General features: G+C 44.4%; 2 protein-coding genes and 1 non-coding gene across 5 annotated transcripts in view; 2 read left to right on the top strand and 1 right to left on the bottom strand.

Annotated features, from left to right (window-relative positions):
* Positions 1-51: 51 nt before the first annotated feature.
* LOC147798724 (uncharacterized) lies at positions 52-7,756 on the bottom strand. Of its 2 annotated transcripts, XM_087137590.1 has the most exons (3): positions 7,619-7,756; positions 5,547-5,667; positions 52-4,449 (listed from the first exon to the last, which is right to left on the bottom strand). In XM_087137590.1, the coding sequence occupies exon 3, from the start codon at positions 3,141-3,143 to the stop codon at positions 2,700-2,702; it is 444 nt and encodes a 147-aa protein (XP_086993716.1). In that variant the 5' UTR covers positions 3,144-4,449; positions 5,547-5,667; positions 7,619-7,756; the 3' UTR covers positions 52-2,699. The 2 variants fall into 2 exon arrangements, with proteins under 2 accessions (XP_086993716.1, XP_086993717.1); XM_087137591.1 differs by lacking the exon at positions 5,547-5,667 and having other exon boundaries at positions 7,619-7,743.
* On the top strand, positions 349-421 carry Trnat-ggu (transfer RNA threonine (anticodon GGU)). The gene has a single exon. It is a non-coding gene; the product is annotated as a tRNA-Thr (tRNA).
* The window catches only part of LOC110974788 (Y+L amino acid transporter 2-like), a 29,576-nt gene continuing 23,652 nt past the window's right edge, over positions 7,237-13,160 (top strand). The window contains exon 1 of one of the 2 annotated variants that reach the window (XM_022226667.2): positions 7,237-8,450. In XM_022226667.2, the coding sequence (XP_022082359.2) occupies positions 7,922-8,450 (529 nt within the window). In that variant the 5' untranslated portion in view covers positions 7,237-7,921. Of the gene's footprint in view, positions 8,451-10,519; positions 11,996-13,160 lie in introns of those variants that run through there. The other variant, XM_022226666.2, reaches the window with a different exon arrangement.

The following is a 13,160-nucleotide window of genomic DNA, read 5'->3' as shown; positions in this document are numbered from 1 at the left end:
GACCTGATCGCCATTTGACGTCGACGGTATTGAACACGATTGAAGCAAGTGTGAAGGGGCACGGTGTAATTGTTCACTTTTGATTTAAAAATTCTAAATGATTATATAAATATTCTAAATGATAAATAATTTGTAAGCACCTGGTCAGTTTTCCCATAAAGTTTCTTTTATAATATATGTTCAAAAAGCCGTGTCCTCTTTGAGTGATCCCTGTTCACCACTTCCTAGGTTGTATCGTGTTATTGGGGTGTGATCCCTGGCTACGTGGTGTTTCAGGTTTAATTAATGGCTACTAGTTAGCGCCCCCCGAACAGAGATATTGACCAATGGGAAGAGCCACCAACGTAGGGCTGGATAGCTCAGTTGGTAGAGCACTGGTACGGTGTTCCAGAGGTCGCAGGTTCAAATCCCGCTCCAGCCAATTTCTTTGTTCATCTTTATAATCATTCATAAGCACCTAGTCAGTTTCCACATAAAGTTTCTTTCAGTTGTGTCAAGTTAATGAACAAAAGTGTATTTAACCTAATTATTGTGTGACCAACGTGAGTTGTCTGAAAAATTCAGTCTGTAGTCGCAATTCAAGGCATTGCTTGTATTGTCACTGACTGTGTGGTGCATGAAATATCAAGTTGGGTCGGCTTGAAACGAAGCTATGTCTTTCCTCGTGTCTGAGTGTGATTCAGCTTTGGGAAGGCGACAAGGGGGAAACCAAGTCCTAACAGCTGTTCTCGGATATAGCAGACCGGAAGAAGGAATGTACGAGTCACGACGCTGGCCTTTGTAAAGTTTAACCACGTATTTTCACCCAGTACTGCCGGTGTATCAATTTAGTTAATACACGGGATTGTATGGGGCAGAGCATGACAGGGGTAGCTGTAATTCGGTCCTGTCTCCTGCGATACGGCTTCGAATTTTGATCAAAAGAGGCAGCGGTGGATAGCCGTAGCCAGTGTTCGATACTTGTGCATACCGTCGTCTCACATGGAATTTTCACTGCTCGAAAAAGGCTACTTGATTACATAAGATCATTGACTCACAAAATAATTCATCAAACGTCTCGTTTCCATCACAAAAGCTCACTGGCGTTCCAGTGTGCGACCCTGAACAATAAGCAAAACTAAGTTAAGGAAGGAAACAAACATTTTATCCAAAACGCTGCCTCGACGCGAGGCAAGTGGGAATGCGAATAGGATTTAACGTACACGTAAAAACCCAACCCCCTAGTCAACCCAATCCGACTCGACCCCACCCAACTCAACCTGACCCAACCCAATCCAAACCGGCCCAACTCCATGCATCTGACCCAACTCAACCGGACCCAAGCCAACTACAGCTCCGTGCACATTCCCAGATCAGCTATCCATTGTCAAATCCGCCTCAAGTTGAAGTGCGCAATCACCAACATAGAAGAAACCAGTTTGATGGGAAGTTATTGGCCGTGTCCGAATGACTTGGATGCGGCTAGAAATTGCGCACGAGTCTCACAACCCTTTCCCTGCATAGCGTACGTGCTCAGCACACGGGCGTATATAAAAAACCTGGACTTGCAACGCTTTTGCATGAAAAAGAAGGCCATTTTACCGAGCCTAATACAAAAGCGTGGGTTGGCTCCCTTCTATTGACGTCAGGAAGAACAAAGGCGGGCATTGCCAGGAAAAGCTTTGTATTCGGCTCGGTAAAATGGCCGCGAGTGGATTCAATTATCTCTATAAGCTGATTAAGGGCATTGTGAGTCCAGATTTTATTATGCACCTCCGTGGCTCAGCACTTCACGGACTCCACGGCCTCGCTCAGTTGTGTACGATTGCGTGCATATCACTTGTAATAAAAGGCCAGTTTGAGTTACACGGATCTCGATCAGTGATCTTGGTCAGCGCAATCTTGAATCTTGCACAAATGTATTGTATTCGCTCCATCCAGACTTGATTTGCATTTGAATGAAACCTATTCATAGGATAAACAACTCAGGAGTGGAATACAATAAATTTGCGCAGGTCAAAATTGCTGAACAATCTTGTAAGTGTTGGTTTGTTCCTTCCATTGGGCGCGTTCTCGTGTCTGAACCAATTACGGATCACTGATCGAGATCCAGATCGGTGTGTAATGTTTGTTCCATACGGATCTGGGCTCAATCACTGATCCCGCCGCTGGTTCGCTCTATCCATTAGGCGGATTCTGGTTTAAGTGGACCACTGACTGATCGCAATCTGGATCCATGTTTAAACAAGACAAGCCCAAAAAGATTATACATGTATACGGTATGCCAATACGTGGCATACATATTGCGCTGTTGAACGTGCCGCATTGGTCACTGAAGCCACCGATGGCCATCTTACCGTGCCGAACATAAAGGTAATACACATAAGAGGCTTGCTCGATATTGTTAACCAAATCGTTCGTCGCAACAAAAGTTGCAAAGGGGGCCCGCCAACGTTCAGGTTTGTGTTCGGCCTGGTAAAATAGCCTTTGCTGGCTTCAGTCGATGCAAGAGCATTGCAAATCTGCACTTGAATCTTCACAGGCGCAAGGTCACTCCCTTCTCGATGCCGCTCAGAGAGGGTAAGGTAGCTAGATGCACATGGTCTGAGCTCCAGACTATTTCACGTGTAAAGCAGCAAACGTTGGTTGCGAAATCCACGGGCGCAGCTGGATATCAAAGGCTACAAAGAAGAGCGAATTCGACACTGGTTTACATCGTGCTAAATCTCAGGAAACATGGCTGACGTGGGTGGTAAGGAGGTCACCTCGAACCCAACTCCAAATGCAGAGAACTTGGGTGCAGCCGCGGAGGCTGCTCCACCGAAGACCGAGGAGGTATCCCAGGGGGGCTCGGAGGTCCGCCTGGCCCCGCAGATCGGCCTGTTCACTTGCATCACGGTCATCGTCGGCAATATCGCGGGCTCGGGGATCTTCCTGACGCCCGGCGGCGTGGTGCAGCACACGGGCTCCTTCGGCCTGTCCATGGTGGTCTGGATCGTGTCGGGGCTCTTCTCCCTGATAGGGGCGCTGTGCTTCGCCGAGCTGGGCACCACCATCCCAGAGTCCGGGGCTGAGTACTCGTATATCCTTGCCGCCTTCGGGCCGTTGCCGGCCTTCCTGGTGCTGTGGGTTTCGCTGATCATCATCGTGCCTACCGGTAACATGCTCGTTGCCTTTACGTTCGGTAATTACATCGTCCAGCCGTTCTTTCCCGACCCCGATTGCCCGCCACCCTACGTCTTTGTCCAGATTATGGCTTGCCTCTGTATTGGTGAGTTATTCTTCATTAATAAAATGAAAATCTTAAATCTGAAGGTTATGCCAAGCATTTATATATTTCTTAGGACACCTGGGTGGTTATTTTCGAAGAATTGGCTGTTCCGGAGTGATTCTGGTAGGGTATTCAAGCGATATCTTTTCTAAAGACCCGCGTTTGGTTCCAAACAAGAATTTCAGTCCGCCTTTTTGGGGGGGGGGAAGGGTTGCTATTTGGTTTTTGTTCGCTTCCCGTTTTGACCTCATACCGTGTTTACATTGAAAACGAACCTTTCTTTCTCCTCATTGCCGCAAAATTCATGAATCACAGTGGATTCCAGAATTAAATGTGGCTGGGCTAAATCCTTCAGTAGAGACCCTTAAGGCAGAGTTGGAGAGTAAAGGCTTTGTATCACTGGGATAGACACAAGTAGATCCTTTACGCCTTCGATGCAACTAAATGGAGTAAAACCGCAAAAAGCCTCCTGGGCGCCAGAAGTGCGCAACCTCTATTTTAACGCGATGTTGCAGGCACAATGCCCTAGGGAGAGTATAGTACGTTCTATTCTCCCCAGGACACCAGTCATGCCTTGTTATAACTGACACGAACTACCTGCGTGTTCTTGTCATTGTGTCCCAACACCGACCCTCCGGGATTGCTGTTTTCATCCCATCCTTAACAGGGGAAGGACACCAAACTTTTCCCGAGTGTTCCCCATCCATGTATTATCATACATGTATACTAATCTAGTCATGGAATCGTCAGTCTCCAAACCACAGTCCGTTATTTGAGGCCTCACAAATTCTCAAAAATCGTGTCGTTGTCCCACGTTTTCCTCTGTTCTGATCGCAGCTGATTCTTTCGTGCGCGAGTGGACTTTGAAATAACTCCATTTTGCCATTGTTTTTAACCTTGACTTTATCGGTGCGTCATTTTGTCCACATCTGGCCACCGAAAAAGTACAAAGTCTTTCCTCTGGGGGTCACACTCCATATGTTCAAGCCTCGACAAATCGCGAACTTGTACGCATACAAACGAACGCAGGTCACGTCCCCTGGTGTACCTGATTATCTCCCTTGACTATCTAGGTGTTTTTTCAGTGCCCTCAAGTGTATTATGACACAGTGGTTACAGGAGCAGCCGTACGGCATTTTTCCATCAGGATTCTTTCAAATCATAATTTTTTCATCCCAGTTCTTATCGCTGTGGATTTTCTAGGAAAAAAAACAGAAAACACTTTTGAACAAATGCTCAAGGAAACGAACAAACTTTCTTTTCGTGTTAAAAACTACATGTATTAAAGCCGTTAATCTGTGGCAAAATGCTTCCCGTTTTATATTTGGGTATGTACACTTCTCAAAAAAGCTAAGGACCACTTTTTACTTTGTCATTTGACCTTTTCCCTGAAAGTGTCCATTTGTGAGAAAATGTGCATTTGATGTTTTGAAACAGGCTTTAATTTTTTCATTCCAATGAGAAAACCATCTAGACAAACAAAAAATGAAAGAACTAAACCCCACTCATTGCTTGGAAAAAAATTACAAGCTATGAAAAAAGTGGTCCTTAACTTTCTTTGAGTAGTACATATCAAAGTGTATTTTCCAGGACTTGAAAATAGAGAAACGTGAATAAATTTGCACAGGGGAAAAACTCCTTTTCATGTTCAGACTGTAGTCGATTATCTGCTTTTCTTAACTTACAACGGCTTAAAATGTAGTCTTTAATGCCCGTAAACGACAAAGAATGGCTTAAACACCATGCTGGTTTGCACGATAACGAAGGGGAATGCGATAGGTGTGAAGAAAAACCCTAACGTCAGTATAAACAAGATTGAAAAGTACACACAAATTTTAACAAATGTTATGAAAATGGAGGTTTTTTGAAATTGGCGTACAGTAATGCAAAAGCAAGAGTCTTGGTAGAGAAATTAAACTCTCTCCCTTCGGAGCGATGCATATTTAAATAGTTCGATTTCTTTACCGCGATCTTTTTGTTGCTTCGTTTATTTACAAATGGCTTTAGTTAAGATCACCTCATGCATTCTGCATCTCGCGTTTCTCTTACAAATTCCTGAGTTTTGGTCAATTTTAATCTGCCTACACTTAGGAAGTGATTAATGTCCTACAGAGACTTGAGCTTCCCGTTGTGAACCCGGGTCAACGTAGTCTTGATTCAAGAGTCACAGGTTTGTGATAGGCTGTCACTGATTCAGAGTTCTAGGTTTATGTTTTATTTTCATCTGATCTGCTCAGGGTTCCAACTTGAACTGTACTTGAACGGTTCAAGGCCAAGACTATAAATTCGGAGTTACCTTACTTGTTCGTCGAAAATAGCCTGCCATTGCCAGATGGAAAAGTACTTATGCCTTGACCTACTTCTCTAATGTATTGTTGGCTTTATGTGATGTGATGTAGGCTAGCATTTATTTCGCCCTGAAAGTGACAAGGATTCAAAACGGAACTGAAAGATAGTAATGCCGACTGTAATGAAGAGAATTTTGCTCGCTGCACAAGCTTTGCTGTCTTTGAACAGTTTATCGAGAAATTCGAGGCCGAGTGTACAGTTGGGATAGGATTCAGATTCCAACTCTTGTGTTTAGACTTTAGTTGCTGGTTGCAAGTACATGTACATGTACGTGGGTTGTGCTGATCCATGACTAAATCGTAACACTAGAAGCTCGGGCCATTTGCTCGTCCCCGACGCTAGGGTCGCACGCGCGAGCTGAGTCAGAATCGGAAAACGGCCTGTGGGTGCACTGCCCAATTCAAGGGAAATTCTCCGCCAGGCCGAGGCGCAGAAAAAGTACCCCCAGAGATTGTTTCGAAAAGAGGGGTCTGTTTGGGCCAGGAAATGGTGGAATTGTGTCAGTATGGCCCAGGATCATCTCTGTAGATTCAGGGGCACCCATCTGGGGGCAAAGCAGACAAAAATGGGATTGAAAATTAGTCAGAAGAGCCCCAGGAAGGTGAGGGATGTCATTTGAAAAATGGCCGCTGGGAGGGCTTGGCAACATTCACTTTTTGGGGGGTGAGTTTGTTTTGGGCGGATAATTAAAAAATTCATTGGTTAACCTACTAAAAATTGAAAATCAAATGAAATCTGAAGGACCAAACAACACATTGATTTTTGTTTGAGAGGCCTCAGGGACTTCAGTTACCTGCCATGGGGCTCCAAACTTGGTTGATTTTACACTATATTTAATGGAGCTTGAATTAGTTCAGTGCCCCCCCCTGTACACATGTGCTACAGCGCCCTCATTGTCCTATTGTAGACCAGTCGTTGAACTTTCGCTGATGATGACTGTGCGTGTCAGTACGGCCTTGCCCATAACTCGCGGCAGACAGTGATTCAACCCACGCTTCTCTTAAATCACGCAAGAATACAACTCTCCAAGGAAACGGAAGGCCAATTATTCACTCATTTACAATTGATGGGTGACTGATAATTCCATGAAAAGATGCTCATCTCTCGAAACTGTACATGGAGTTCCTTCTGTACCAACCACGCAGGAATTTTGAATTATGACCTCCCCTCTAAATTGCAAATTAAAGTGACGTTCTGGTCATTTCATCTAAATATCCCAGAAAAATAACCTCACAATTTTGTCAAGAGCTTGGCTTTTCTTTTTTCATTAAATTGAAAACCATAACAATGTAGCCAATGTGGTCTTGTTTAGGCTTTCGGTGGCAGGAAAAAAGCAAATACCCCGCCCCCTCCCCGAACCCCACCTCAAATGTCAAACAACCAGTTAGCCGACAACCCCGTCCAAAAAAATAAAACCTTTTGACTGAACTTGCGCAAACACCTATAACAAAACTAGCACAAACACAAGCCTTCGCTGAGTCTGGACAGTTTTACCTTCGACTATACACAAACATTTAATGTGCACAATGTAAGCCCATTCCGGGCCTGCGCTTCCACATCCGACTCGGCATTAATTTCATTCAACCAACATCTTTTTTTTTTTTGTATCTCAAGCGCCACATACTTCCTTTTACTGGCTGGTTAGTCATTAACTGTAGGGAAACACGGAAATCCAGATAACGCGCTCCGGACTATGTTATCTGCATGTGGCGGAAGCATTAATGTTTGGTTCCTTTCCAAGAAAAAACGCGGGAAGAAATGGCTGCCTATAAAACCCCACTGGAATAGAGTAGTGCCTGGCAGTCACTTGGTCTCTCTCACACTTTGATAAAACTGCAAATTCTGGGGCTATCGAGGGCAACACTGATACCAACGAAGATTTCACAGTGCGGTAATGGTACAGGTCATGAATAATGCATAGTCAGTGCCCGGTGTTCATGTTGTGATGAATGAAAATATTGAGCGTCGCAGCTCAAACTGCTTGGTATTCACTTCATATATGCATAAACATGTACTCACGGTGAATGAAACCAGACTGGACAAGCTCAACGGTCGACTCATCCCACGAGGCCTTGAAACTTGTCCTGGACATTCAACAGAGACAGAAAGAGTCTAGGCGTTTCGGCCGCAGACATGATCCACTTCCATCTGAAGAAGGACCGAGCTGACCCTACGAACGAGAATTTTTCTCCAGGACCCAAGAACTGACATGGGTGAATGAAGCGTCAACTGGTCCAAATTGCGACAATGTCATGCGGTGACGCAGTCTATATATGAACCTGTGAGAGACGATACGCATTCCTGGTAAGGACAGGGAGAAAGATGGCGCGAGGGACTCAGACAGTCGATGGTGGGGAACATATAGGGGGTGGTGTCGTAGAGAATGGGATCCCTGACAGACCTGGAGGGAAAGAGGATGGGGGAAGCGACAAGAACAGTGTCCGGCTTCGTCAGGAGATCGGACTCTTCAACGGTGTAAACATCATCATGGGCTGCATCATCGGCTCGGGTATTTTCTTGTCTCCTAAGAGCGTCCTGGACAACGCCGGCTCTGTGGGCTTATCCATGATGGTTTGGGCAACCTCGGGTATCTTCTCTCTGATCGGGGCTCTCTGCTTCGCCGAGCTGGGCACCACCATCACAGCCTCCGGTGGCGAGTACTCCTACATCATGTACGCCTTCGGCCAACTGCCCGCCTTCATCTTGCTCTGGAGCACCCTCATTATCATCAACCCAACAGGGCAGGCTATCATCGCCTTAACATTCGCAAACTATGTGAGCCAACCTTTTTATGGCGAATGTGTGGACCCGTCGACCGGCCACGTGCAGATGTTAGCAATTCTTTGCCTTGGTAAGAGTCCACGAGATTTTATTCCATGTTAGTTACATCTTTGCATTTTTTCACCCGGTTTCATTTGGAAGCTTGCAAATCTACATATCGAAAGCACAAATCTACGTTCTAACACAAACAAGCAACGCGAATAATACATCACGAAACAACTGTTTCTGCAATCACTGTATCATTGCAAATTTGTTTCTGACATGTTCTCTGATAATTGATTTATCATAATTCTCAAATAATTACTAAGAATTTATCATTCTTGATTCTGTTTTAAAGCGTCTGGCCCAGCAACTGGCTCATCAGCGACTGAATTTTTCTCCGTCTTCCATATGTCGCCTATTTCTGGTATAAAATCCACCATGAAATTAAATTTACCCTATATAGATTATCCAAATTATCCACAGTTTTTAATCTTAGAATAACTGGTCTTCCTTTTGATTGCCAAGGGGCAGCTGCACTTTGAATACGTGCCCACGTAAACTGCGCACTCTCCATGCGCAAGCGAGCACAACAAGCTGGCTGCATTGCTTTCGTACACGTCTGGACTTAAAGGGTAGCGTAGCAGCAATGATTTTTCCTGAGATTTCCTGTTTTTCTGCAACTTTAAACTCTTCTACAGTGTATAAAAATTGTATTTCCCTTTTAGTTAAATGTGTTGGAAGTGTACCTTTTTCAAACATGCAAGACGTTGTTCATGCTTTCCTGGACGGAATTGTTGCTGTGATGCCATCCACGGAAGACATGACTCATAGCATTACATTCAAATTGTGAACCCAGAATTGACTCACTGAAAATATTTCCGTTCAGGGTCGCTCAACTAGCAAAAATCTGACGAAATTCATCATTTTTGCATTGTAAAATTTAGATTTTCTTTCATTATGACACCACAATGTAACTCATGAATATAGAAATTCATTAACATAAAACCGAAAAGGCAAACAAAATTGAAAATTAGATTAAATGAGATGCAAAGATGCATTTTGGAGGTAAAATGCATTGCAGAGCCTATAGACACATTTGAAAAGCCAGGTTTCTCAAGTTTGACCAAAATGCTCACCGGAGCGGCAAAATACACATTTATGTATAATTTCACAATGTCATTCATTCACAAACAACCATTCCAAGCTGTCGCCGAGGTCAGAAGAGTCTGAATAAATTAAGTAACTTAATATGGAATTCAGTCGGCGGGAGGTCTTCATGTCAGACTAAGCTTGACTGCATGTTTGTCAACCGCTGGCTGGGTTCACTCCTCGTACATGACGTATACTACGTGTTGCTATGTGCAATGACCGACAATATGGCGGCATCCATCACAGTTTTGGCGGGTTATGAGGTTCAAGTTTCAAGCGATATGTTGGGGATTTCCCTAACGTACACCGAAGTCAGGCCGGGTCGTCGTATTCCCGCCTTGTTTGTATATGCATGGTGTGATAGAAATTCACCATAAAACCTTTTCATTTACATATCGTTTAATTTCCTTGTTTAAGCTCGTCATCCCATGTCAAACTTGAAGAAACAGCTGTGGACCGTCTCCGTATTTTGCGTACAATCATTCCTGTGTTGTCTCATACTTCAGTATAGTTGGCAAACCTTCAGTGTCTCTGCCATGTTTAGAAAGACATTATATGTCACCAAAATTTTTCGCTATCGTGGAAGCCTGGGTGAATGTATCCTGAAGGGTCGGGTTTTAATTTCCTTCGCATGATGAATGCATGTACGACAATTATGCATGATGTCGTCGTTAAATCCCTGGAATCATTCTGCTTGTTGAAGTTTGGAATGGAAGGGTTTCTTTAAAAAGAGCGCTTTAGAACCCAATGGTTGTAACGAGGACAGTTATTATAAAACACTTTGTTATAAACATTTTCGGCGTTGTGGAAAGCTGTAACGTGGCGAAAACGTGGATAGATTCATTGTCCATTTCTGTTGCTGCAGAATTAAAAATTCGGAGAAATCTTAGACTCTAATACGCGGCAATTTAGCAGTTGGTTAAATTAATGTTTGATTAGGATATAATGAGATTTCATTCAATCTCGGAAGAGGGTTTTTTTCAAATGTAAATGGCATGGCTCCTCTGCGTCATAGTCTTCTTGGAAACCTAGTTGTGTTTACCTTCTCGTCAGTCATGTCAACGAGGTCGTGCAACTTGTACGGAGTATATTTTCTATTCCTCCGTTCTTATTAGCAACACCATGGAGGCAGGAATATTGTGAATTCATTGTACATTGATATGATTACTATGGGTGTTAAGTCCAGTAGATTCGTCCTAGAAAGTTAAAACGACTGTATTTAAAATACCCATGTCCTCTGAGTTGTGGTAAGTTGGTATGCGTGTGAGGGCCGGGCAGGGTTCCAGAGCAAGCTGCACATACCCCCTCGTATGGCCCATTATACCCCAACCACGTGCCCGCCATTTGCCGGTACAAGCAGGCTTTTGAAGAAAGAATTATCGATTGCGTGGGTTAAGATCAATAGAGGCTACGCGTTTATTGACTTCTTGTTGATCACGTTTTGCCGCGCCTGAGCACACTCAGTGTGTTGCTAAGCGGAACGACCAACCAAGTGGCGCGAGACAAAGCGCGCCATAACCGAAATTTTCGCGGGAGTGCTACACACGTACGTTTGAGCATAGCGGTGGTTCGAACAGTACACACAGGTTTATGTTACCTTTGGACAGGCGGGAATGAGGATATGATTTTGTGAGATCTTGTATGGCTTGCAGTACTGTCTGATGATTCGGTGTACGAAACCAGAGCCTGGCATTAATTCATGTGTTCGTCTGAACGAGGGGCAACGGAGGCCAATGTTGTGTCTTGCCGAGTAGTCGGTCTGCTGTTTCGACCGTATGTGACTCATCCTGATTTCGCATACGTGGACGTGAGCTGCTGACGAGGTCGGATCGGACCGAAGATCAAAACACGCTTCGAGTGCACACGTACACCCACGCACCGCGCGAAAAGCTTCGAGGAGAGACGAAGATCCAAAGATGGCGGGCGGACTTAGTTCAGACGGTGAGGAGGTCATCCAAGACCCCATGGTGGTAAAGAAGCAGAGCCCGGAGAGGCCCTCTGGAGGAGGTAGGATCGAAGATGAAGGGGGAAAGAAGGGAGGTAGCACCCTGGATATAATGGACACGAGTTACGTTCGTCTGCGCCGAGAAATCGGCATGTTCAACGGCATCACCATCATCGTGGGCTGCATCATCGGCTCGGGTATCTTCTTGTCTCCGAAGAGCGTCTTGAACAACGCCGGCTCAGTTGGAATGTCCATGCTGGTCTGGGTCATCTCGGGTATCTTCTCTCTGATCGGGGCTCTCTGCTTCGCCGAGCTGGGCACCACCATCACAGCCTCCGGTGGCGAGTACTCCTACATCTTGTACGCCTTCGGCCAACTGCCCGCCTTCGTCTTGCTCTGGAGCACCCTCATTATCATCAACCCCACGGGCCAAGCCATCGTGGCGCTAACTTTCGCCAACTACGTCAGCCAGCCATTTTTCAATGATTGTGGGGGTCCACCAGTCGGTCTGGTGCAGCTTCTTGCTGTTCTTTGTCTCGGTAAGATCCTTAATCTTGTCTATCATGTTTGGATGGGTTCTCTTGGCGTTTTCCAAACTTCAGTGTATACTGTAGTGGTATTGTGTTCACCCCTCTAACTCGAGCTGCTGTTGGTTTAGAAAGGTAAAAAGAAGTAAAGATTGAAAGCTTTGTGTCATGTTTATCGTGAAAGATATCAGAAGTAAGTATACAACTGCAGAATCCCAAACCGCAAGTTTTCTACTGTCAAGATTTAAAATGCAGAACCCTGGCCTTAGTTTTAGTCATTTTACAGTCCATGCTCCTCACTGTCCAAAGTAAAAATCTGCGTGTCTGACAAGTATCACAAAGTGTCTTTTAATGACAAAACACCAACATCCATAATGTCTGTGGTGGATCCAGATTTTACCGACTCCCAAGTACGCCTGGACAAGAAATAAACGTATAAGTTCGAAGAGTGGACCATAAGTCAAGATGTATATTAACATTTTATTTTTTATTGGCTCCTTGTATTTGCGAAATGTTCCTTTGGAAATTGGAAGTCTTATATTCAGATGCCCACCAGAGACCGTGCTTGCACAAATCCTGTTAATATGGATACTTTCTGTTCATTTCTTATCAGGATTGACCCCACAGCCTGCACATTCCCTATAAATCATCTTGCCTGGTAGCTCCAGTAACCTAGGAGAATTTGTATGAAGCGTGCGGATCATGTGACCCCATGCAATCGACGCCGTTGATAATTCAACGTGTTGAAAATAACAATGAATGAAACTTTTTTATAATTGCTGAACATTTTCTGCGCAAAGTGAGTTATTCCTTTTTTTTGAAATGATAATGTGGGCGAGTCTCTCCGTGTGTCGAACGTGCAATTACAGCCAGTTTCGCCTACTGTCTTGTGAATTTTTTTTCTCCGGCCGGTTTCTTATAGACGAAAGTCGCACTAGAATTGGAAACAACCTCGTACTTTTTCGACAAGCTGATATATAGTACTATGTACGCCTCCGTGCGGGTAGGCATAATTGTGGAAGGTGAACAAACACGGGTTAGCTCCTTTTTTAAGGCAAAATATACTTACAACGGCCAAAATACAAAGGGGGTAAAGTCGAGCAGAAAAATAACTTAAAAATAGCTTTCTTTATTACTTTAGTGGTAGCAATTTATACAATAAAATAGCGTTTATTGG

The sequence above is a fragment of the Acanthaster planci genome, linkage group LG06 (assembly GCF_054643075.1).
Source record: "Acanthaster planci isolate LZ-2023a linkage group LG06, COTS_SCS, whole genome shotgun sequence".
Taxonomy (NCBI): Eukaryota; Metazoa; Echinodermata; class Asteroidea; order Valvatida; family Acanthasteridae; genus Acanthaster; species Acanthaster planci.
The sequence above is the reverse complement of the archived record's forward strand: the minus strand, read 5'-3'. Positions and strand labels throughout refer to the sequence as shown.

Excerpts from the sequence above, each read along its gene's own strand:
- LOC147798724 (XM_087137590.1), bottom strand. The coding sequence starts at position 3,143 with ATGTTACCGGTAGGCACGATGATGATCAGCGAAACCCACAGCACCAGG.